Source organism: Ammospiza nelsoni, chromosome 30 (genome assembly GCF_027579445.1).
Source record: "Ammospiza nelsoni isolate bAmmNel1 chromosome 30, bAmmNel1.pri, whole genome shotgun sequence".
Classification (NCBI taxonomy): Eukaryota; Metazoa; Chordata; class Aves; order Passeriformes; family Passerellidae; genus Ammospiza; species Ammospiza nelsoni.
The window spans coordinates 4,175,301-4,198,105 of record NC_080662.1 but is presented as its reverse complement, the minus strand read 5'-3'; the positions used below and the strand labels follow the sequence as shown (position 1 = coordinate 4,198,105).

The following is a 22,805-nucleotide window of genomic DNA, read 5'->3' as shown; positions in this document are numbered from 1 at the left end:
ACTGCCGAGCCCTCACGGGCTCCTCGGGACACGGCCAGGCCACTGCTGAGCCCTCACGGGCTCCCCAGGACACGGCCAGGCCACTGCTGAGCCCTCACGGGCTCCCGGGACGCGGCCAGGCCACTGCTGAGCCCTCACGGGCTCCCGGGACACGGCCAGGCCATGGCTGTGCCCTCACGGGCTACCGGGACACGGCCAGGCCACTGCTGTGCCCTCACGGGCTACCGGGACACGGCCAGGCCACTGCCGAGCCCTCACGGGCTACCGGGACGCGGCCAGGCCACTGCCGAGCCCTCACGGGCTCCCTGTCCCTGCCGGGGCCGCTGCTCCCTGCGGGGATCCGGGGATCCCATGGGAGCAGCCGGGGTGTGCGGGAGCAGGGGAGCGGGCTGGAAGGGTTCCCTGTTACAAACAGGTCAGAAACTGCTGTAAAATACTTGATAGACTGTCGCCCTGATTTTTTGAGATTTTCTAAGCCTTCTGATGTTTATATTCTCGTATCCTGGAATGTGTGCCATCCCTCCATCCTTTGTCCCAAGTCCCTGTCCAGCTCTCCGGGAACCCCTTTTAGGCTCCGGGGAACTGCTCTGAAATCTCCCCAGACCTTTTCCTTTCCCCTTTCCTTTCCTTTCCTTTCCTTTCCTTTCCTTTCCTTTCCTTTCCTTTCCTTTCCTTTCCTTTCCTTTCCTTTCCTTTCCTTTCCTTTCCTTTCCTTTCCTTTCCTTTCCTTTCCTTCCCTTCCCTTCCCTTCCCTTCCCTTCCCTTCCCTTCCCTTCCCTTCCCTTCCCTTCCCTTCCCTTCCCTTCCCTTCCCTTCCCTTCCCTTCCCTTCCCTTCCCTTCCCTTCCCTTCCCTTCATCCCAAACCAGGTTTTTCCCCTCCTTTCTGCCTCTAATTGTGCTGATTTCTGGATATAAACCCAGGACAAACCCAGGACAAGCCCAGGAGCTCCACCTCTGCCCGGTGCCACCAACCCCTCCCAAAATCACCTCCAGCTGCGCCTCCCATTGTTCCCCCAGGGCTCCAAACCAGAAAGACGAGTTGGGAAAATAAAACCAAACCAAACCAAAACAATGTAGGTGCAGGAAATAATCCCAAAGCAGCTTTAATTACACACGGCGGCTCTGCCTCTCCCTGTGCCCTGCTCGGGGAGGGGAATGAGGTCAGGTTATGTGAGCGCTGAAGGGAAATTCGGAAATTCCGGCAGTCGCACCTTGAACTCGGTGGGGCTGAGCTCCAGCGCTGCCTTTTCCCATCCTGGGATGGTCTGGGGCTGGAAAACCCCCTGGAGAACATCAGGGCTCGGTTCTTTGCCGTTTCTTTCTTTGCTGGTGACGCTGTGGTGACGCTGCACAAAATCCCGGCGGTGAAAGCGATCCCTGGGTGACTCAGGCACGAAGGAGAAAGTTCAGGAATGTGGGTAAAGCTGGGAACGATCCTGCTCTGCCTACACGCCCCAATTGTTTCGTTCGGATGGGCTCCAGCACTTCTGGGGGCAAAGAACCCCGGGAATCCCTGCCCTGAGCTTGTGGCAGAGCAGGAATTCCTGTTTTCCGTGATTTTACAGCACCAATCCCAGCACCAGCGCCTCAAATGCATTAATCCCCAACTCTGAGCTTGTAGCAGAGCAGGAATTCCAGTTTCCTGTGATTTCCCACCACTGATCCCAACACCAGCATTATTCCCTGTCCTGAGCTTGTGTCAGAGCAGGAATTTCTGTTTTCCATGATTTTCCAGCCCCAATCCCATTCCAACACCATTCCTGGATTCCACACCTTTCCCTCCAAGCTGCACAAAGTCAGAGGGATTGGAGCTCCCTGCCTGGATCTGCTGGAGCTCCAGCGCTGCCCCTTCCCATTTTGGGATGGTTTGGGGCTGGAAAAACCCCTGGAGAACATCAGGGCTCAATTCGCTGCAATTTTCATTGCTGGGCATCACCTCATGGGTGCTGAGAAAGTTCAGGGAATGGTTAAAGCTGGGAGCGATCCCGCTCTGCCTACATTCCAAACATCAAATTGTTTCATTCTGATGGGCTCCACCACTTTTTTAGGGGGCTAAAAAGTTCATTAATCCTTATCCTGAGCTTGTAGCAGAGCAGGAATTCCTGTTTTTCCATGACTTTCCAGCCCTAATCCCAACAGCAGCACCTCAAGCTCATTAATCCCTAACCCTGAGCTTGTTGCACAGCAGGAATTCCAGTTTTCCATGATTTTCCAGCCCCAATCCCATTCCAACACCATTCCTGGATTCCACCTTTCCCTCAAAGCTGCACAAAGTCAGAGGGGCTGGAATTCTGGGAATGTTAGGGAAAGTTCAGGGAATGGTTAAAGCTGGGAGCGATCCCTACATTCCAAACATCAAATTGTTTCATTCTGATGGGCTCCACCACTTTTTAGGGGGCTAAAATGTGCATTAATCCCTACCCAGAGCAGGAATTTCTGGTTTTTGGGATTTTCCAGCACCAATCCCAACAGCAGCACCTCAAATACATTAATCCCTACCCTGAGTTTATAGCAGAGCAGGAATTCCTGTTTTCCATGATTTTCCAGCACCAATCCCAACAGCAGCACCCCAAGTGCATTAATCCTTATCCTGAGCTTGTAGCAGAGCAGGAATTTCTGTTTTCTGTGATTTTCCAGCACTGATCCCAACACCACCATTATTCCCTGCCCCGAGCTTGTAGCAGAACAGGAATTTCTGTTTTCTGTGATTTTCCAGCCCTAATCCCAACGCCAGCATTATTCCCTGTCCTGAGCTTGTTGCACAGCAGGAATTCCAGTTTTCCATGATTTCCCAGCCCCAATCCCATTCCAACACCATTCCTGGATTCCACCTTTCCCTCAAAGCTGCACAAAGTCAGAGGGGCTGGAATTCTGGGAATGTTAGGGAAAGTTCAGGGAATGGTTAAAGCTGGGAGCGATCCTGCTCTGCCTACATTCCAAACATCAAATTGTTTCATTCTGATGGGCTCCACCACTTTTTAGGGGGCTAAAATGTGCATTAATCCCTACCCAGAGCAGGAATTTCTGGTTTTTGGGATTTTCCAGCACCAATCCCAACAGCAGCTCCTCACTGAGGCTTCAGAGCAGGAGCTGCTGCTCCCAAAGTGGGTCAGGCCACCCCGAAGACAAAACAGAATTGTTTGTTTTTATTCCTGGAGTTTGCAAATGTAAAGATAAAAAGAAAAATAACTGGGACACGTCAGGTTTCCAAGCAGATGAATCTCCCTGGATCTCCATTCCAGGGAAAATCCAGGCTGGATCCATTTCCAGGGATGGAGCTCAGGATGGGGCTGGGGCAGAGCTCCAGACTTGGGGTGAAATTTGTATTTTTGGGGCAGGGAAAGAGGGGCAGACTCAGGGTTAAATTTGTAATTTTGGGGCAGGGAAGGAGTTACTGACTTGGGGTTAAATTTGTATTTTGGGGCTGGGAAAGAGGTGCAGACTTGGAGATAAATTTGTATTTTGGGGCTGGGAAAGAGGTGCAGACTTGGGGTTAAATTTGTAATTTTGGGGTTGGGAAGGAGCTCCAGACTTGGGGTTAAATTTGTATTTTGGGACAGGGAAGGAGCTCCAGACTTGGGGTTAAATTTGTAATTTTGGAGCTGGGAAAGAGGTGCAGACTTGGGGTTAAATTTGTAATTTTGGGGCAGGGAAGGAGTTACTGACTTGGGGTTAAATTTGTATTTTGGGGCTGGGAAAGAGGTCCAGACTTGGAGGTAAATTTGTATTTTGGGGCTGGGAAAGAGGTGCAGACTTGGGGTTAAATTTGTATTTTTGGGGCTGGGAAAGAGGTCCAGACTTGGGGTGAAATTTGTAATTTTGGGGCAGGAAAGGAGTTACAGACTTGGGGTTAAATTTGTATTTTTGGGGCTGGGAAAGAGCTCCAGATTTGGGGTTAAATTTGTAATTTTGGGGTTGGGAAGGAGCTCCAGACTTGGAGGTAAATTTGTATTTTGGGGCTGAGAAAGAGCTCCAGAATTGGGGTTAAATTTGTAATTTTGGGGCAGGGAAAGAGGTGCAGACTCAGGGTTAAATTTGTAATTTTGGGGCAGGGAAGGAGTTACTGACTTGGGGTTAAATTTGTATTTTGGGGCTGGGAAAGATCTCCAGACTTGGAGGTAAATTTGTATTTTGGGGCTGGGAAAGAGGTGCAGATTTGGGGTTAAATTTGTAATTTTGGGACAGGGAAGGAGCTCCAGACTTGGAGGTAAATTTGTATTTTGGGGCTGGGACAGAGCTCCAGACTTGGGGTTAAATTTGTATTTTAGGGCAGGGAAAGAGCTGAAGATTCAGGATTAATTTTTTTTTTTTGGGGGGGGGGGGGGGGCTGGGAAAGAGGGGCAGACTTGGGGTTAAATTTGTATTTTAGGGCAGGGAAAGAGCTCCAGACTTGGGGTTAAATTTGTATTTTGGGACAGGGAAGGAGCTCCAGACTTGGGGTTAAATTTGTAATTTTGGAGCTATGAAAGAGGTGCAGACTTGGGGTTAAATTTGTAATTTTGGAGCTATGAAAGAGGTGCAGACTTGGGGTTAAATTTGTAATTTTGGGGTTGGGAAGGAGCTCCAGACTTGGGGTGAAATTTGTAATTTTGGGGCAGGGAAAGAGGTGCAGACTCAGGGTTAAATTTGTATTTTTGGGGCATTTTGGGTGTTTTTAAGGAAGGACGTGCTGGAATGGGCTGGTCTGTGTCCCTGGAATAATGAATTTATTCCCGCATGGAGTCTGTCTTTCCTATGAGGATCTGGCACCCAAACTTGCCAAAAAAAAAAGCAGTGAGGACATAAAATTCCAGCTGGCTGTGCTGCAAGTAAGATTAAAATCAAATCCACCATTTATATTTGCTGTGATCCCTCTTCTAAAACCTTTATGGAATGCCACAAACCAGGGAATTTTCCTTTCCACATTAAAAACCCTGGAATGGTTTGGGTTGGTTCCACTACCCCAGGATGTTCCAGGCTGGCCTTGGACACTTCCACAGCTCCTCCGGGAATTCCATGCCTGGGAAGAAAACCACCCATATCTGATGCTGAAAACACCAATTTTTAAAATTTTTTTTTAAAACAAAACAACTTTGAATTTGCTGCTGGTGGGGAGGATAAACCCCCCGAGCCAGGTGGGGCTCAGCTGTTAGAGGTGCTGGAGATTTGCAAAGTGCCAGAGATGTAAATGCAAACCCCTGGGTGCAGCAGATAAAACCCAGTTTGGGTGCCCACCTCGCAGCTGGGCACTGCTGCCTTATCAAGCTGGCTGCAGCCTCTGGGAGGGCGGAGATAAGGAGCTGCAGGTGCTTCTTATCAGCTGGGAGGTGCTCAGGGGCTGTGGGTGCTGGCCCAGCCCTGCAGAACCTCCCTCCCTCCCCCTGCCTGGGTTCTTCCTCTGAGCCTTCTTCCCCCTGTTTGGGTTCTCCTTTCTCCTGGAGTTCCTGGCTCTGGGTTCTGTTCCTGCTGCCCCACAGCTGCTCCAGGAGGGAGCTGCCCCATCCTCAGGGCTGGAAAATTCCTGGATTTGTTTGGGAATGAGGGTGCAGGAAGGGGCTGCTGCCCCATCCTCGGGGCTGGAAAATTCTTGGATTTATTTGGGAATGAGGGTGTAGGAGGGAGCTGCTGCCCCATCCTTGGGGCTGTGGCTGATTCCTGGATGGTTTGGGGCTGGAAAATTCCTGGATTTATTTGGGAATGAGGGTGCAGGAGGGAGCTCTGCCCCATTCTTGGGGCTGTGGCTGATTCCTGGATTTATTTGGGAATGAGGGTGTAGGAAGGAGCTGCTGCCCCATCCTCAGGGCTGTGGCTGATTCCTGGATTTATTTGGGAATGAGGGTCTAGGACAAAGCTGCTGCCCCATCCTCGGGGCTGTGGCTGATTCCTGGAAGGTCTGGGGCTGGAAAATTCCTGGATTTGTTCGGGGATGAGGGTGTAGGAAGGAGCTGCTGCCCCATCCTTGGGGCTGAAAAATTCCTGGATTTGTTTGGGAATGAGGGTGCAGGAGGGAGCTGCTGCCCCATCCTCAGGGCTGTGGCTGATTCCTGGATGGTTTGGGGCTGGATAATTCCTGGATTTATTTGGGAATGAGGGTGTAGGAAGGAGCTGCTGCCCCAGCCTTGAGGCTGAAAAATTCCTGGGTTTATTTGGGAATGAGGGTGCAGGAGGGAGCTCTGCCCCATCCTTGGGGCTGGAGAATTCCTGGATTTGTTTGGGAATGAGGGTCTAGGACAAAGCTGCTGCTCCAGCCTCAGGGCTGTGGCTGGTTCCTGGAAGGTTTGGGGCTGGAAAATTCCTGGATTTGTTCGGGGATGAGGGTGAACTTTTGGGAACTCTGCTGGGACTTGCTGGCGTGTGGATCGTGAGGTTGTGGGTTCATGGAATGGTTCGGGTTGGAAGGAGGGAAGGAATAGGAAAGGAAAAAGTGAAGGGAAAAGGAGAAAGGGATGGAATAAGGAAAGGAAAAAAGGAAGAGGAAAGCAGAAAGGAAAGTTGAAAAGAGAAGGGAAAGGGGAAAGGAATAAAGAAAGGAAAAGGGAAGGGGAAAGGAAAAAGAGAAGAGGGAAAAAAAGGAATGGATAAGGAAAGGAAAAAGAGAAGGCGAAAAAAGTGAATGGAATAAGGAAAGGAAAAAGAAAAGGGGAAAGGAAAGGTGAAGAGAGAAAGGGGAAAGGAAAAAGAAAAGGAACAAGGAACGGGCTGCTGTGGGCACAATTTGGGGCTGATTTTAGGCACAATTTGGGGCTGATTTTGGGCACAATTTGGGGGTGGTTTGGGGACAGTTTGGGGCTGATTTTGGGCACAATTTGGGGCGGCTTTGGGCACAATTTGGGGCTGATTTTGGGCACAACTTGGGGCTCTTTTGGGCACAATTTGGGGCTGATTTGATGTCCCTGGCCTTGGGCACTTCCAGAGACCCATGGCCAGCCCCAGCTGCTCTGGGAATTCCATGCCAGGCAGGGATTCCTTCCCCAAATCCCCCCAGCTCTGCTCTCTGGCATTCCCCGGCTCCCATCCCTCAGGCTCTCCTGCCCAGCACATTGCCAGTGTCCAGGGCTGTTCCTGCTGGGGAAACAAAGTCCTGGAATGGTTTGGGTGGGAAGGGACCTTAACTCCCACGCAGCGCCACCCCTGGGACACGTCCCACTGTCTGTCCCAGGTCACCCCCAGCCCACCCGAGTGGCCCTGGGCGCTGTCAGGCTGAGGCTTTGCAGCCCAAAGGTGCTTTGAGCGCTCCCCGTTCCCCTGCTCCCATGGAATTTGGGGCTCCAGGGTGGGGTGCAGGGGTTGAATTCCAAATTAATGAAATAAAAGTCAGGGCTGCTCCCTGAGCCACAAAGGCTTTGCCTCTTCCCCCTCCTGGAGAGGCACCAAATTCACCTGGCTCGGGGTGGTTTGGTGGTGGAAGAAGGAAATCATGGCAAATGGGAAGGAAGGGAGAACAGGGAATCCTTGCACAGGCCTGGTCCCTCAGGAAGCTTTTCCAGAGAAGCTGAGGGATGGCAGAAATCCATCCCAGAGCCACAGGCTGCTCCTCTTCCCCCTTTTCCTGGCCACAACCTGTGAATTTTATAGGAATTTTCTATCAAACTTTAAAGATGTATTTCCCACACCTGTCTGCCCCGTTTCCCTGGCAGAAATCATGGATAACCCCATCCCCAGGAACAGGGGGAACCCCTCAGGCTGAGCTTTGGAGCAGAAGATTCTTCATGGCACCGCTCCAGGGTTAAAATATAACCTGGAAATAGAATTGCAGCCTGATCCAGGTCATTAGCAGGGAGCTCCACCTGAGAGTGCAGGAGAAAGGGCTCATTAAGGTGCCTCTAATTCCACAGGAAGGAGATTAAAGTTCTTGCTCAGGGAGAGGAAAACCTCGATAAAGGCTGTGGAGCAATGCTGGGAAATGTGTCCCTGCCCGTTTTATTTCCTTGGGTCTCAGTAAGGGAGGTTCCTGTGCCTGCTTTGCTCTGGGGATTGTGGTTCTCTGTTGAATTTAAATGTAATTTCATGTGGAAAACATGAAATTTAAATGTAATTTCATGTGGAAAACATGAACTTTAAATGTAATTTCATGTGGAAAACATGAACTTTAAATGTAATTTCATGTGGAAAACATGAAATTTAAATGTAATTTCATGTGGAAAACATGAACTTTAAATGTAATTTCATGTGGAAAACATGAAATTTAAATGTAATTTCATGTGGAAAACATGAACTTTAAATGTAATTTCATGTGGAAAACATGAACTTTAAATGTAATTTCATGTGGAAAACATGAAATTTAAATGTAATTTCATGTGGAAAACATGAACTTTAAATGTAATTTCATGTGGAAAACATGAACTTTAAATGTAATTTCATGTGGAAAACATGAAATTTAAATGTAATTTCATGTGGAAAACATGAAATTTAGATGTAATTTCATGTGGAAAACACGGTGCCAAGCCCTGCCAGCAGCACAGCTCTGGTCTCTCCCCAAGGAAATAAATCCCATGGCTTCTCCCAGAGGCTAAAAAGGGGAGATTGGAGCAATTCCTGGGTTAAATGTTGTGTTCCTGAAGGGTTTGACACTCTCAGCTTTGCACGGGGATGGGGATGGCTGGGACAGCAGCTGGCTGTCACCTCCAGCTCTGCCACATGTTGGGAGAGTAGTTAAGAATTGGAAAAGTACAAGGCTGTGGTTAATTTTAAGTCTTGCACTTGCAAGATAGCGTGGTTTTGGGTTTGGCTGTAGTATGATAACAAATAGTGAAAGAGACACGAGAAAAGAGAGATGTAACTCTTAAGGAATGGGGAAGAGTTGATGCTATGGTGGCCAATGGACGGTGTAAATTACAGAATATTCATGAGCTAATTACTTGCTGTATAAGTGTCTGATGCTCCCTTCAATAAACGGAGCTTGCTGATGTCATAGTGAGCGTCCCAAGTTTTCCCTGCACCCCACAAATGGCTCATTCTGCAACACCCACATCCTGGAGAGGTTTTTTGCCAAGTGCAGGAAACGCTGCCAGGTCCCCAGAATCATTTATTGTTATTTTCTGCAGCAGCTCCGTGTTCCCACAGGGACTCCAGGTACCCAGGATGTGACCACACCTGGATTTTCTCACCTCATTTCCAAACCCAACACTTCATTTTCCTGCTTCTTCCAGCCTCTGAGAGGGTTTTCCTCCTTCCCAAGGCCCACACAGCAATAAATTGCCCTGGCAGTGTCACAGGAATGGTTAACCTTGATTTGAGTTCATGCAACACCTCCTTCCCTGCAAGGTCGAATTCCAAATTATCCTTTGGGGAGGGATGAAATAAAAGTCAGGGCTGCTCCCTGGGCCACAGAAACTTTGCCTCCTGCTCCTGGGGAGCACCAAATTCACCTGGCTTTGGGTGGTTTGGTGGTGGAACGAGGAAATCATGGAAAATGGGAAGGAAGAGAAGCGGTTTTGGGGAGCAGGGACGTGAGGGGAGCTCGGAGTGGGAGCTTTGGGGACACTTTGGGGCTGTTTTGGGGACACTTTGGGGCTGCTTTGGGGGACACTTTAGGGCTGCTTTGAGCACAATTTGGGGCTGCTTTGGGGACAATTTACGGCTGCTTTGTGGACACTGGGGCTACTTTGGGGACACTCTGGGGCTGCTTTGGGCACAGTTTGGGGCTGATTTGGGGACACTTTGGGGCTGATTTGGGGACACTTTGGGGCTGATTTGGGGCTGCTTTGGGACAATTTGGGGCTGCTTTGAGCACAATTTAGGGCTGCCATGGGCACAATTTGGGGCTATTTTGGGGGCACTTTGGGGCTGTTTTGAGACAATTTGCGACTGCTTTGGGGACACTTTGGGGCTGCTTTGGGGACAGTTTGGGGCCGTTTTGGGCACAATTTGGGGCTGCTTTGAGGAAAATCTGGGGCTGTTTTAGGGACAATTTAGAGCTGCTTTGGGCACAATTTGGGGCTGCTTTGGGGACACTTTGGGCACAATTTAGGGCTGCTATGGGCACAATTTGGGGCTATTTTGGGGCTGCTTTGGGCACAATTTGGGGCTGCTTTGGACACAATCTAGTGCTTCTTTGGGGCTGCTTTGGGCACAAATTTGGGCTGATTTGGGGGCAATTTGGGGCTGCTTTGGTGTCCCTGCACGGAGCACAGCCCCTTTGCCCATGGAATCTCCATCTCCAGGTCTGACTGCACCTTGCCCGGCTCCACCGGGGGTGACTGCAGGGGGACCCTGGCACGAGCGTGCCCGTCCCGGCACAAGGGCTCGGTGCCAGCTTTGAGGGGCTCTGCCGGGGGACGTGCAGAGGTGACACGCCGGCAGTCCCAGCCGTGCCACCATCCAGGCACCGTCCGGCAGCGACTAAAACCCCTCCGACAACAGGAGAGCTCCATCTCCTTTTGCTCGCCCCCAGCTTTCCCCGTGGCAGCACCGCGGGGTTAGCACACCTTTCCCTTTGCTCGCCTTGAGCTTTCCGCATGGCAGCACCGCGGGGTTAGCACACCTTTCCCTTCACTCGCCCTCAGCTTTCCCCATGGCAGCACCGCGGGGTTAGCACACCTTTCCCTTCACTCGCCCTCAGCTTTCCCCATGGCAGCACCGCGGGGTTAGTACACTTTCCCCCTCAGGCAGACCCAAACCGCCGCCCGTGGCTCGCTGTGACACCGCGCCGGCCGCTGCAGGTGACAGTTACACCTCCACGGCCGCGTCCCCCTCACGGCGCCGCCACAACGCACCCGCCCTCAGGGCTACGCCCCGCCCATTCTCCACTACTACAGCCAATCACAGCTCTTTGCTTCTCGCTTCTCACCTTCTATTGGTTAATATTTCTGCCAATCACTTTCCCGCCCAGCGATGTCACGAATGCGCGCCGCGCTGATTGGCGAGGCGGGGATGGGCGTGGCGAGCACGGCTTTAAAGGCGGTTGGGCGGCGCGCGGTCCCAGTGCCCCCCTCAGCCCCCCCCCTGCACCCCGGTACCGGTGTCCCAGCCCGGCCCGCGGCCCCGGTGCCGGCGGATGGAGCTGGGCTGTGCCATGGCGGGCAGCGCCGCCGCCCCGCCGGGCCCCGGGCCCCCCGCCGCCGCCGGGGCCGGGCTGGCGGACAGCGAGGACTACGAGAGCCTGCCCAGCAGCGTCGCGCTCGGCACGCACATGGTGGCCGGAGCCGTGGCGGGGATCATGGAGCACACGATCATGTACCCCGTGGACTCGGTCAAGGTGCGCGGGGAGCGCGGCGAGCGCCGGGGGAGGCGGGCACGGGGGGGCGGCAGGTCCGGGATGGGCCGGGGGGACACGGGAGGGGCGGCCGGGGATGCTGAGGGGAGCGGGACAGCGGCGATAGGAACGGGACAGCGGCGAGGGGAGCGGAGTGTTGGGGGGACGGGGAGAGGGGAGGCTGCGAGCGTTATTGGGGTGCAGGGAAAGGGAGTATGAGAGGTGTGCGAGCGTTATTGGGGTGCAGGGACTTGTGGGGTGTAGAGAGAGGGGAGTGTTAGAGGTGTTGCGAGCGTTATTGGGGTGCAGGAAGAAGGAGTGCGAGGGATTTTGGGGATCCAAGAACTTGTGGGGTGCAGGGAGAGGGAGTGAGAGAGGTGTGCAAGTGTTATTGGGGTGCAGGGAAAGGGGAGTGAGAGAGGCGTGCGAGGGGTTTTGGGGTGCAGGAACGTCCTGGGGTGCAAGAGGGGAGTGTGTAAGTGTCATTGGGGTGCAAGGAGAGGGGAATGTAAGAGGTGGTGTGCAAGCGGTTATTGGGGTGCAGGAACTTGTGGGGTGCAGGGAGAGGTATGTGATGGATTTTGGGGTGCAAGAAGTGCTGGGGCTGTGTCTTTGGGGTGCAAGAGGGGAGTGTGTGAGCGGTTATTGGGGTGCAAGGGGGAATGTGAGAGGTGTGCAGTCGTTATTGGGGGGCAAGAAGTGCTGGGGTGCAGGGAGAGGAAGTGTGAGGGGTTTTGGGGTGCCAGAAGTGCTGGGGGTGCGAGGTTTCTTTGGGGTGCAAGAGTGGAGTGTGCAAGCGTTTATTGGGGTGCAAGAGGGGGAGTGTAGGAGGTGTGCAAGAAATGCTGGGGGTGCAAGGAAGCTGTGCAAGATGTTTTGGGGTGCAAGAAGAGGGGAGGTGTAAAGGCTGTGCAAGGAGCTGTTGGGGTGCAAGGGAAGTGTGTAAGGAGTTGTTGGGGTGAAAGGAGTGCTGGGAGTTCAAGGGGTTGTTGGGGTCTACGGGACGTGTAAGAGTTTTTGGGTGCAAGGGAGGAAAATCTGAAAGAAATTGGGGTGCAAGGGGGGAGAGTGTGGAGGGGATGTTGGGGTGCAGGAAAGGTGGAGATGTGTAAGGGATCTTGGGGTGCAGACGGGTGAAGTGTCCATGGAATGTTGGGGTGCAGATGGGCAAAGTGTCCATGGAATGTTGGGGTACACGTGAAGGAAAGTGTCCATGGAATGTGGGGGGAAGTGTCTATGGAATGTTGGGGTGCAGATGAGCAAAGTGTCCATGGAATGTTTGGGTTCGCATGTGGGGGGAAGTGTCCATGGAATGTTTGGGCTCACATGTGAGGGAAGTGTCTGTGGAACGTTGGGGTGCCCAAGGTTCCCAGGGCAAGGAAGGCACTGGGCAGTCCCTGAGGTGTCACCCCCAAATCCCCGCTGGCTCTGGGGCTGTCCTGCAGCTCTGGGAGATTTGCACAGCGCTGGGGCAGAGGTGACAGCCCCGGTGCTGCTCCCTGGACTGGGCGATGCCAGCCCGGTGCCACCAGAGCCCTGCTGGCATCCCTGGGACTGCGATCAGGAGCTCCCTGGGCAGCTTGTCCCTCCTGGATCTTTGGGATCCCAGCTCAGGAACTGCAATCAGGGGCTCCCTTGGAGCTTTTCCCTCCCGGAGCTTTGGGATCCCAGCTCAGTATCTGGGATCAGGGGCTCCCTGTGAGCTTTTCCCTCCTGGATCTTTGGGATCCCAGCTCAGGAACTGCGATCAGGAGCTCCCTGTGAGCTTTTCCCTCCCGGAGCTTTGGGATCCCAGCTCAGTATCTGGGATCAGGGGCTCCCTGTGAGCTTTTCCCTTACAGAGCTTTGGGATCAGGGGCTCCCTGTGAGCTTTTCCCTCCCGGAGCTTTTGGATCCCAGCTCAGGAGGGAAGAGTCGCTGGGATGAGGCCACACTGGGATGGGTAAATGCCTTTGGTGGGGTCAGGGTGTTTGAGGAGGAGCTGCCCGGTGGATTTTGGAGCTGCTGATGCTCCAGCTCACTCAGAAAAGGCTTCCCAGTGTCTGCAGAGTGTGGGAATCATCCTGAAGGATAATTCCTGGCTCTGCCCTGCCGCTTTGTTGCTGTGGGGCCTTCAAAAGAAGAGGGAAAGCCGGGAAAAGCCGAAGTGCCTCGATGAATCATGAGATGTTGCAATCCCTTCTCCTTTCGTCCAGGGCTCCCTGAAAGAGTAGAAAGGGCAGAGGAGAGGAAATGCTTTGGCTTGTGCAGGTCCTGCCAGCGTTACGAGCGCTCAAAGGGAACATTCCCGATTTTCTCGCCGTTTTCCCTCAGGGTCTGTCCCCGCAGCACCCGGCTCGCCCTCAGATCGGGGATGTCCCCGTGGCTGCGGGGCTGGTGCCCACCCTGAGGGTGGCACAGGCAGCTGCGGGGGTTGTGCCCGCTCCTGGCCCAGCTGTGTTTGGGTGTTTGTCCCTCAGAACTGTGCAGCGCTTTCCTCGGCGGGAGAGCCGAGCGGAGCAGAAATGAAAGCGGCGCCGGTTTCCTGGAGGGGGAGGCGCTCTGAGGGAAAAGCTCCGGGAGCGGCGGCGGGGCCGGGCCGGGGCAATCCCAATCCCCAATTCCCAGTCCCCAATCCCAAATCCCCAGCTCGGGAGCGGAGAAATCCCTCCGGCTGCTACGGGAAACGCTGCAGGGCCCCTCTGTGTGCTGGGGCACAGCAAAACCCCGCCGGGATCTGCTCCTGCCCGGGCACTCACCCTGCTCCACCTGGCTGCTGTGGGCAAGGGGACAGCTGACCCGAAATGGGAGGTTTGATCCCTAAAGAGGTTTTGTTTTCTTGTGGAGCTGTAATCCAGTAACAACTCAGCTCTTTCACAAGGAGCAAAGCTTTCCCTCCGTGGCACTTCGTGGGCGCAGTTCCAGCCTAGGCCAGGTCGGGTTTTCTGCAGGTGCAGGAGGAGCAGCTCCTGCCCTGAGGTTCCTCCTGGCTGCCTCCAGCCAGTCATTTCCTCCCAAAGAGAAACTGAAAATGTCGTAATTTGGGGAATTGTTTGCTGCACACACTTGCACAACCCCTGAGCTTGATGGGGTCACGGAATCCCAGCATGTTTTGGGTGGGAAGGGACCTCAAAATCCCCCGGGGCCCCCCCAGGCCAGGGACGCCTCCCGCTGTCCCAGGGTGCTCCAACCTGCCACAGCCCCTCTGGGAATTCCATCCCTCCTTCCTCCCTCACAGGGAAGAATTCCTTCCCAATATCCAGCTCCAATCTGCACTCTTTTCCTCCCCATTATTTTCCACATAATAAATAATAATTTATTTATTTTTTTACGCCTTGAGCTGCAGCCTCACCTGCACTGTTCCTCTGCCTCTCCCCCTCAGCTCTGCTTGTTTGGACACCCTGGGCTGGGTTTTTGCTGGTGCTGAGGGTGTTTCTCACACTTCTCAGGCTTGTTTTTGTTTGTGGCTGCTGCAAAACCAGCTGAGCTGGGAGCCCTGATCCATCCCCAAGTGATCTGCAGGGATCAGCGTGTCAAGGACTCCTGAAGGCAGCACAAAAGGAGCTCCTGGAGGGCTCCCCTGGAACCTCCTCCTCCTGCCCTGACCCATTTGGTGACTTTTCTGCTGGAGCTGGTTTCCCAAAGGCTGTGAAAACAAAGGATGGGGACGTAGGAACAGTTTTGTTCCCCTTGGGGATGTGAGGAACAGTTTTTCTCCCTTGGGGTTGTAGGAACAGTTTTATTCCCCTTGGGGGATGTAGGAACACTTTTTCTCCCTTGGGGATGTAGGAACAGTTTTATTCCCCTTGGGGATGTAGGAACAGTTTTTCTCCCTTGGGGATGTAGGAACAGTTTTTCTCCCTTGGGGATGTAGGAACAGTTTTTCTCCCCTGGGGATTCATTAATTGCTGGGGGGAGAAACTGGAGGTGTGCAGGGCTGGCACCTCCCTTCTGGCTCTGGGCACCAAAAAAATCCTTTTCTATGAAAACCTGGCCTGCCCTGGGAGCTTCCCTGTGGTCACAAAGCTCCTGAAGGCCAGCAGAACATCTGAGGGAGGCAGGGCTGTGGATTCTGTGGGGTTTGGTGTGGGAGATTGTGTATCCCCCTGTTTCCAGCTGCTCCAGGAGGAGCAGTTCCTCATGTTCCAGCTGTTCCTCATGTTCCAGCTGTTCCTCATGTTCCAGCTGTTCCTCATGTTCCAGCTGAGGGGCAGTTTTGGGATGTTGGGAATTCCTGGATGAGCTGCTGGGCTGACCCTCTGCTCCCCTCCCACGGGTGTGCTGCTCATTTGGGGCTGTTCCAGCTGAATTCCCCCAAAACTGGGGTGTAGAACTTGAGCCTGGCTTGAGCTTTGTCCTATTCCACCTGAACTGCCCCAAATTGGGGTTCAGCTGGAAAAGCATTTTGTGCTCCCTTTGTGCCCCTCTGTCACATGAACCTGGGAAAAGCAGGTTGTGCTCAGAGAAAATCAATGAATAAACCCCAAACAAAAGGCAAATGGGGTCTGAGGGTGTTTGTAGGGTGGCAAATGGGGTCTGAGGGTGTTTGTAGGGCGTCAAACCTCTGCCAGCGTGTGCAAAACAGAGACCTGGGAAAAACAATCCTGGCTAAAAACCAACGAGAAAACAGCACAGGAGGGTGCTGGGGCTCTTCCCAAAGTGGGGTTCAGAGCTTGAGCTTTGTCCTGTTGCAGCTGAACTCCCCCAAATTGGGGTTCAGCTGGAAAAGCTTTTTGTGCTCCCTTTGTGCCCCTCTGTCACATGAACCTGGGAAAAGCAGGTTGTGCTCAGAGAAAATCAATGAATAAACCCCAAACAAAAGGTAAAGGACATCTGAGGGTGTTTGTGGGGTGGCAGACAAGGTCTGGGGGTGTTTGTGGGGTATCAAATGGGGTCTGGGGGTGATTGTAGGGTGTCAAACCTCTGCCAGCGTGTGCAAAACAGAGACCTGGGAAAAACAATCCTGGCTAAAAACCAATGTGCAAACAGCACTGGAGGGTGCTGGGGCTCTTCCCAATGTGGGGTTCAGGGCTTGAGCCTTGTCCTGTTGCAGCTGAACTCCCCCAAATTGGGGTTCAGAGCTTTGTCTTGACTTGTTCTGCTCCAGCTGAACTGCCCCAAAACTGGGGTTCAGCTGGAAAAGCATTTTGTGCTCCCTTTGTGCCCCTCTGTCACATGAACCTGTGAAAAGCAGGGTGTGCTCAGAGAAAAGAAATAAAAAAACCCCAAACAAAAGGCAAATGGGGTCTGGGGGTGTTTTTTTAGGGTGGCAAACGAGGTCTGAGGGTGTTTGTGGGGTGGCAGACAAGGTCTGGGGGTGTTTGTAGGGTATCAAATGGGGTCTGGGGGTGTTTGTAGGGTGTCAAATGGGGTCTGAGGGTGTTTGTGGGGTGGCAAATGGGGTCTGAGGGTGTTTGTAGGGTGGCAAATGGGGTCTGGGGGTGTTTGTAGGGTGTCAAATGGGGTCTGGGGGTGTTTGTGGGGTGGCAAATGGGGTCTGAGGGTGTTTGTGGGGTGGCAAATGGGGTCTGGGGGTGTTTGTAGGGTGGCAAATGGGGTCTGGGGGTGTTTGTGGGGTGGCAAATGGGGTCTGAGGGTGTTTGTGGGGTGGCAAACCTCTGCCAGAATGTGCAAAACAGAGACCTGGGAAAACAACCCTGGCTAAAACCCAACCAGAAACCAGCACTGGGGCTCTTCCCAAATTCCACCCAGCAGGGCCCAGCTGTGCCCCGGGAGCAGGAGCTGCCCCAGCCTGACCCTGGCACTCCTGGGGGTGCATTTTTGTTTTCTCCTGCCCGGCACGAGCAGGGTGCTTGGCAGGCCCTGCGCTGCTGCCTTGTGCCACGGGGCTTAATTGCAGTAGGTGGAGAGGAATTTCTTGGCTGCTTATCAGGGGTGAGGCTGCGGGAGCTGCTGGGTGGCTGCAGATGGGTGAGAGGGGCTGGGGGCACTGCCCGGCGCTGAAATCATCTCCTGCAGCCCCAGAAGCTCAGCTCCCCCCTCAGAGCTGCTCCCGGCGCCGGGCCTTGGGCTGGGCAGCAGAGATCCTGATGTGGTTCTTGCTTGGGATGTTTGTTTCCAAAATCCTGGGTGTGGTTATTGCCTGGGCTGTTTGTTCCCCAAAATCCTGATTTGGTTATTGCCTGGGCTGTTTGTTTCCAAAATCCTGATTTTGGTTATTGCCTGGGCTGTGTTTCCAAAATCCTGATTTTGGTTATTGCCTGGGCTGTTTGTTTCCAAAATCCTGATTTTGGTTATTGCCTGGGCTGTGTTTCCAAAATCCTGATTTTGGTTATTGCCTGGGCTGTTTGTTTCCAAAATCCTGATTTTGGTTATTGCCTGGGCTGTGTTTCCAAAATCCTGATTTTGGTTATTGCCTGGGCTGTTTGTTTCCAAAATCCTGGGTGTGGTTATTGCCTGGGCTGTTTGTTCCCCAAAATCCTGATTTGGTTATTGCCTGGGCTGTTTGTTCCCCAAATCCTGATTTGGTTATTGCCTGGGATGTTTGTTCCCCAAAATCTGGGTTTGGTTATTGCCTGGGCTGTTTGTTCTCTAAAATCCTGGGTTTGGTTATTGCCTGGGCTCTTTGTTCCCCAAAATCCTGATTTTGGTTATTCCTTGGGCAGTTTGTTTTCCTAAATCTGGATTTGGTTATTCCTTGGGCTGTTTGTTTCCAAAATCCTGATTTTGGTTATTGCCTGGGCTGTTTGTTCTCCAAAATCCTGGATGTGGTTATTGCCTGGGCTGTTTGTTTCCACAATCCTGGTTTTGGTTATTCCTTGGGCTGTTTGTTCTCAAAAATCCTGATTTTGGTTATTGCCTGGGCTGTTTGTTCTCAAAAATCCTGATTTTGGTTATTGCCTGGGCTGTTTGTTCCCCAAAATCCTGGATTTGGTTATTTCTCTGGCTGTATGTTCTCCTAAATCTGGATTTTGGTTATTCCTCGGGCTGCTTGTTATTTTAAATCCAGGATTTGATTATTCCTTGGGCTGTTTGGCCTCCTAAATCCAGATTTTGGTAATTCCTTGGAATATTTTTCTTGATTTTGGTTATTCTTTGGGTATTTGTCCTCTTGATTCCTGCTTTTTGCTACTCCTTGCCTTGCTGAATCCTGATTTTATCTGCTCCTTGGGCTGTTTGTCCTGTTGAATCCAAGTTTTGGTTATTCCTTGGGCAGTTTGTCCTGTTAAATCCATGTTTTGGTTATTCCTTGTGCTTTTAGTTCTGTTCAATCCTGATTTTAGTTATTCCTTGGGCAGTTTGTCCTGTTGAATCTGGATTTTGGTTTTTCCTTGGGCAGTTTGTCCTCGTAAATCTGGATTTGATCATTCCTTGGGCAGTTTGGCATCCTAAATCCAGGTTTTGGTTATTTATTTGGCTGTATGTTCTCCTAAATCTGGATTTTGGTAATTCCTTGGGCAGTTTGTCCTGTTAAATCCAGATTTTGGTAATTCCTTGGAATGTTTTTCTTGATTTTGGTTATTCTTTGGGTGTTTGTGCTCTTGATTCCTGCTTTTTGCTACTCCTTGCCTTGCTGAATCCTGATTTTATCTGCTCCTTGGGCAGTTTGTCCTGTTGAATCCAAGTTTTGGTTATTCCTTTTGCTTCTAGTTCTGTTCAATCCTGATTTAGGTTATTTCTCTGGCTGTATGTTCTCCTAAATCCGGATTTTGGTTATTCCTTGGGCTGCTTGTTATCTTAAATCCAGGATTTGATTATTCCTTGGGCAGTTTGTCCTGTTAAATCCAGGTTTTGATTATTCCTTGTGCTTTTAGTTCTATTCAATCCTGATTTTAGTTATTCCTTGGGCTCTTTGGCCTCCTAAATCCAGGTTTTGGTTATTTCTCTGGCTGTATGTTCTCCTAAATCTGGATTTTGGTAATTCCTTGAGCGGTTTGTCCTGTTAAATCTGGATTTTGGTTATTCCTTGGGCACTTTGCCATCCTAAATCCAGATTTTGGTAATTCCTTGGAATATTTTTCTTGATTTTGGTTATTCTTTGGGTATTTGTCCTTTTGATTCCTGCTTTTGGCTACTCCTTGCCTTGCTGAATCCTGATTTTATCTGCTCCTTGGGCAGTTTGTCCTGTTAAATCCTGGTTTTGGTTATTCCATGTGCTTCTAGTTCTGTTCAATCCTGATTTTGGTTATTTCTCTGGCTGTTTGGCCTCCTAAATCTGGATTTTGGTAATTCCTTGGGCTGTTTGTCCTGTTAAATCCTGCTTTTGGTTATTCCTTGTGCTTTTAGTTCTATTCAATCCTGATTTTAGTTATTCCTTGGGCTGTTTGTCCTCCTAAATCTGGATTTTGGTAATTCCTTGGGCAGTTTGTCCTGTTAAATCCAGATTTTGGTAATTCCTTGGGCAGTTTGTCCAGTTAAATCCTGGTTTTGGTTATTCCTTGGGCAGTTTGTCCTGTTAAATCCTGGTTTTGGTTATTCCTTGTGCTTTTAGTTCTGTTCAATCCTGATTTTAGTTATTCCTTGGGCAGTTTGTCCTGTTGAATCTGGATTTTGGTTTTTCCTTGGGCAGTTTGTCCTCGTAAATCTGGATTTGATCATTCCTTGGGCAGTTTGGCATCCTAAATCCAGGTTTTGGTTATTTATTTGGCTGTATGTTCTCCTAAATCTGGATTTTGGTAATTCCTTGGGCAGTTTGTCCTGTTAAATCCAGATTTTGGTAATTCCTTGGAATATTTTTCTTGATTTTGGTTATTCTTTGGGTATTTGTGCTCTTGATTCCTGCTTTTTGCTACTCCTTGCCTTGCTGAATCCTGATTTTATCTGCTCCTTGGGCAGTTTGTCCTGTTAAATCCTGGTTTTGGTTATTCCTTGGGCAGTTTGTCCTGTTAAATCCTGGTTTTGGTTATTCCTTGGGCAGCTAATCCTGGTTTTATCTGCTCCTTGGGCGTTAGTCCTGTTGAATCCTGTTTTTGGTTATTGCTTGGGCATTTAGTGCTGGATTTATCTGCTCCTTGACCTGTTAGTCCTGTTAAATCCTGCTTTTGGTTATTCCTTGGGCTGTTTGTCCTGTTGAACCTGGGTTTTGGTTATTCCTTGGGCATTTAGTCCTGGTTTTATGGGCATTTAGTGCTGGATTTATCTGCTCCTTGGGCTGTTTGTCCTGTTAAATCCTGCTTTTGGTTATTGCTTGGGCTGTTTATCCTGTTTTTGGTTATTGCTTGGGCATTTAGTCCTGGTTTTAAAGCTGTTGGTCCTGGTTTTATCTGCTCCTTGGCCAGTTTGTCCTGTTTTCCCAGATTTTGGTTATTCCTTGGGCAGTTTTTCCTGTTAAATCCTGGTTTTGGTTATTCCTTGGGCAGTTTGTCCTGTTTTCCCAGATTTTGGTTATTCCTTGGGCAGTTTTTCCTGTTTTCTGCAGATTTTGGTAATTCCTTGGGCTGTTTGTCCTGTTAAATCCTGGTTTTGGTTATTCCTTGGTCAGCTACTCCTGGTTTTATCTGCTCCTTGGGCATTAGTCCTGTTGAATCCTGTTTTTGGTTATTGCTTGGGCATTTAGTCCTGGTTTTAAGGCATTTAGTGCTGGTTTTATCTGCTCCTTGGGCACTTTGTCCTGTTTTATGCAGATTTTGGTAATTCCTTGGGCAGTTTGTCCTGTTTTATGCAGATTTTGGTTATTCCTTGGGCAGTTTGTCCTGTTTTACCCAGATTTTGGTAATTCCTTGGGCAGTTAGTCCTGTTTTATGCAGATTTTGGTTATTCCTTGGGCAGTTTGTCCTGTTTTACCCCAGATTTTGGTAATTCCTTGGGCAGTTAGTCCTGTTTTATGCAGATTTTGGTTATTCCTTGGGCACTTTGTCCTGTTTTACCCAGACTTTGGTTATTCCTTGGCAGTTTGTCCTGTTTTATGCAGATTTTGGTAATTCCTTGGGCAGTTTGTCCTGTTTTTACCCAGATTTTGGTTATTCCTTGGGCAGCTTGTCCTGGTTTTATCTCCTCCTTGGGCTGCTTGTCCTGTTCTACCCATGAGTGATGGGTGCCTGATGCAAACTGCAGCCTGTGTGGGCTGGGTCCTGAACCCCTTCAGAGCAGCTCAGATCCACCCAAATAATAATAAAATAAAAACAAATAATAAAATAAAATAATAATATAAAAACAAATCCTATTTATTAATTCTCATTTGAGAGCTGTGCCCACCTTGCGTCCCTTTGCCACGAGAAGCTGCTCTGTTCCTAGGTGGCTGTAAATTGATTTTTCTGCAGTTTGTGTGGCCCTGACAGCTTCAGGAGGTTCTGGTCCTTCCATGGAGCTGCTGGGGTGAAAGTGGAACAAACTGGATCATCAATAATGGATTCTTTGGCTTTTCTTCCCAAAACCACACTGGGATTTTCTCCAGGGCATCCTGAAATCCTGAGCAGCCTCCACAGCATGGGAAAGGTGCAGAGACCATGAGGGGCTGCTTGGAAAGCTGATATAAAACCTTTTAAATTCTTTTAAATTCTGAGCCTTTTAAATTCTGATTCAACCTGCCGAACTCCCCTGCTGGAGTGCAGCCAAATTTTTTAGGTTTTTTAAAGTGGATTTACTCCAAATTCCATCATTTGGTTGGCCTAGGCTTGAGTGAACCCAGCTTGGTTTTGTTATTTTGGGTGAAAGTCCTGAACTGAGCTCTGGTTCTGCCTTGGGCTCACAGAGGGGCCTGGGAGGGTTTTGGGGGCTCCAAGGTTCAAACCTTAAAGGTTTTTATGGAATTATTGGAATTAATTTTATGGATGGTGCAGAGACCATGAGGGGCTGCATGGACAGCTGGATATAAAACCTGCTTTTAAATTCTGAGCTTTTAAATTCTGAGCTAATTCAGGGCATTGCTGCCCTCCCTGGAGGATTTTCCTGAATTTTGGGGTTTGTTTGGAGGGAATGTGGAACAGGAAGCCTTGCACAACCTGCTGAATTCCCTGCTGGAATCTGAAATTCCAGCCAAATTTTTAGGTTTTTTTAAAGTGGATTTACTCCAAATCCCATCATTTGGTTGGCCTAGGCTTGAGTGAACCCAGCTTGGTTTTGTTATTTTGGTGAAAGTGCTGAACTGAGCTCTGGTTCTGCCTTGGGCTCACAGAGGGACCTGGGAGGGTTTTGGGTGCTCCAAGGCTCAAACCTGACAGGTTTTTATGGAATTAATGGGATTAATTTTATGGACTGGCTAATTAATGAAGGGCTTGATGAGGAGGAATTAATTAATTGAAGGGTTCCTGCTGAGGAGGGGATCCTGTGCAGCCTCTCCTTGGAAAAGCAGAAATTCCAGAGTTTGCTGAGCCCCCCTTGCCCAGTGCTGCTGTTTTGGAGCTGCTCCAAGGGCCTGGTTTTGGTGCCTTAGGCTGGAATTGCAGAATCCTGGAATTCCTGAGCTTGGAAAAGCTTCCCAAGGCCGTCCTGTGGCCCATCCCCACCTTGTCCCCAACCCAGGGCACTGAGCTGGGCAAACTGGGAACAGGCAGGAATTCCCTGAGGAGGAGAAAATGTCAGTGTCCTCCAGAGGCAACAAAACCAAGCTGGGTTTACTCAACTCTGGGCCAACCAAATGATGGAATTTGGTGTAAATCCACTTTAAAATCCCTAAAAATTTGGCTGGAATTTCAGGCCTTCCTTGGCCACCTCCATGGCCTGTCTCAGTTTTGAACCTTTTCCACAGGGAAA

The 22,805-nt window shown here is 50.7% G+C and overlaps 2 protein-coding genes across 2 annotated transcripts in view; one reads left to right on the top strand and one right to left on the bottom strand.

Moving 5' to 3' along the window:
- Window positions 1–1,259, bottom strand: part of ENTPD4 (ectonucleoside triphosphate diphosphohydrolase 4) — a 40,361-nt gene extending 39,102 nt beyond the window's left edge. Inside the window, exon 1 of the mRNA XM_059490931.1 lies at window positions 1,213–1,259. The gene's annotated coding sequence lies outside the window, so the exon portion shown is untranslated. The remainder of the gene's footprint in view (window positions 1–1,212) is intronic.
- A 9,670-nt stretch (window positions 1,260–10,929) lies between these two features.
- The window catches only part of SLC25A37 (solute carrier family 25 member 37), a 29,546-nt gene continuing 17,670 nt past the window's right edge, over window positions 10,930–22,805 (top strand). Inside the window, 1 exon segment of the mRNA XM_059490773.1 lies at window positions 10,930–11,177. Coding sequence (XP_059346756.1) covers window positions 10,977–11,177 — 201 coding nt within the window. The 5' untranslated portion in view covers window positions 10,930–10,976.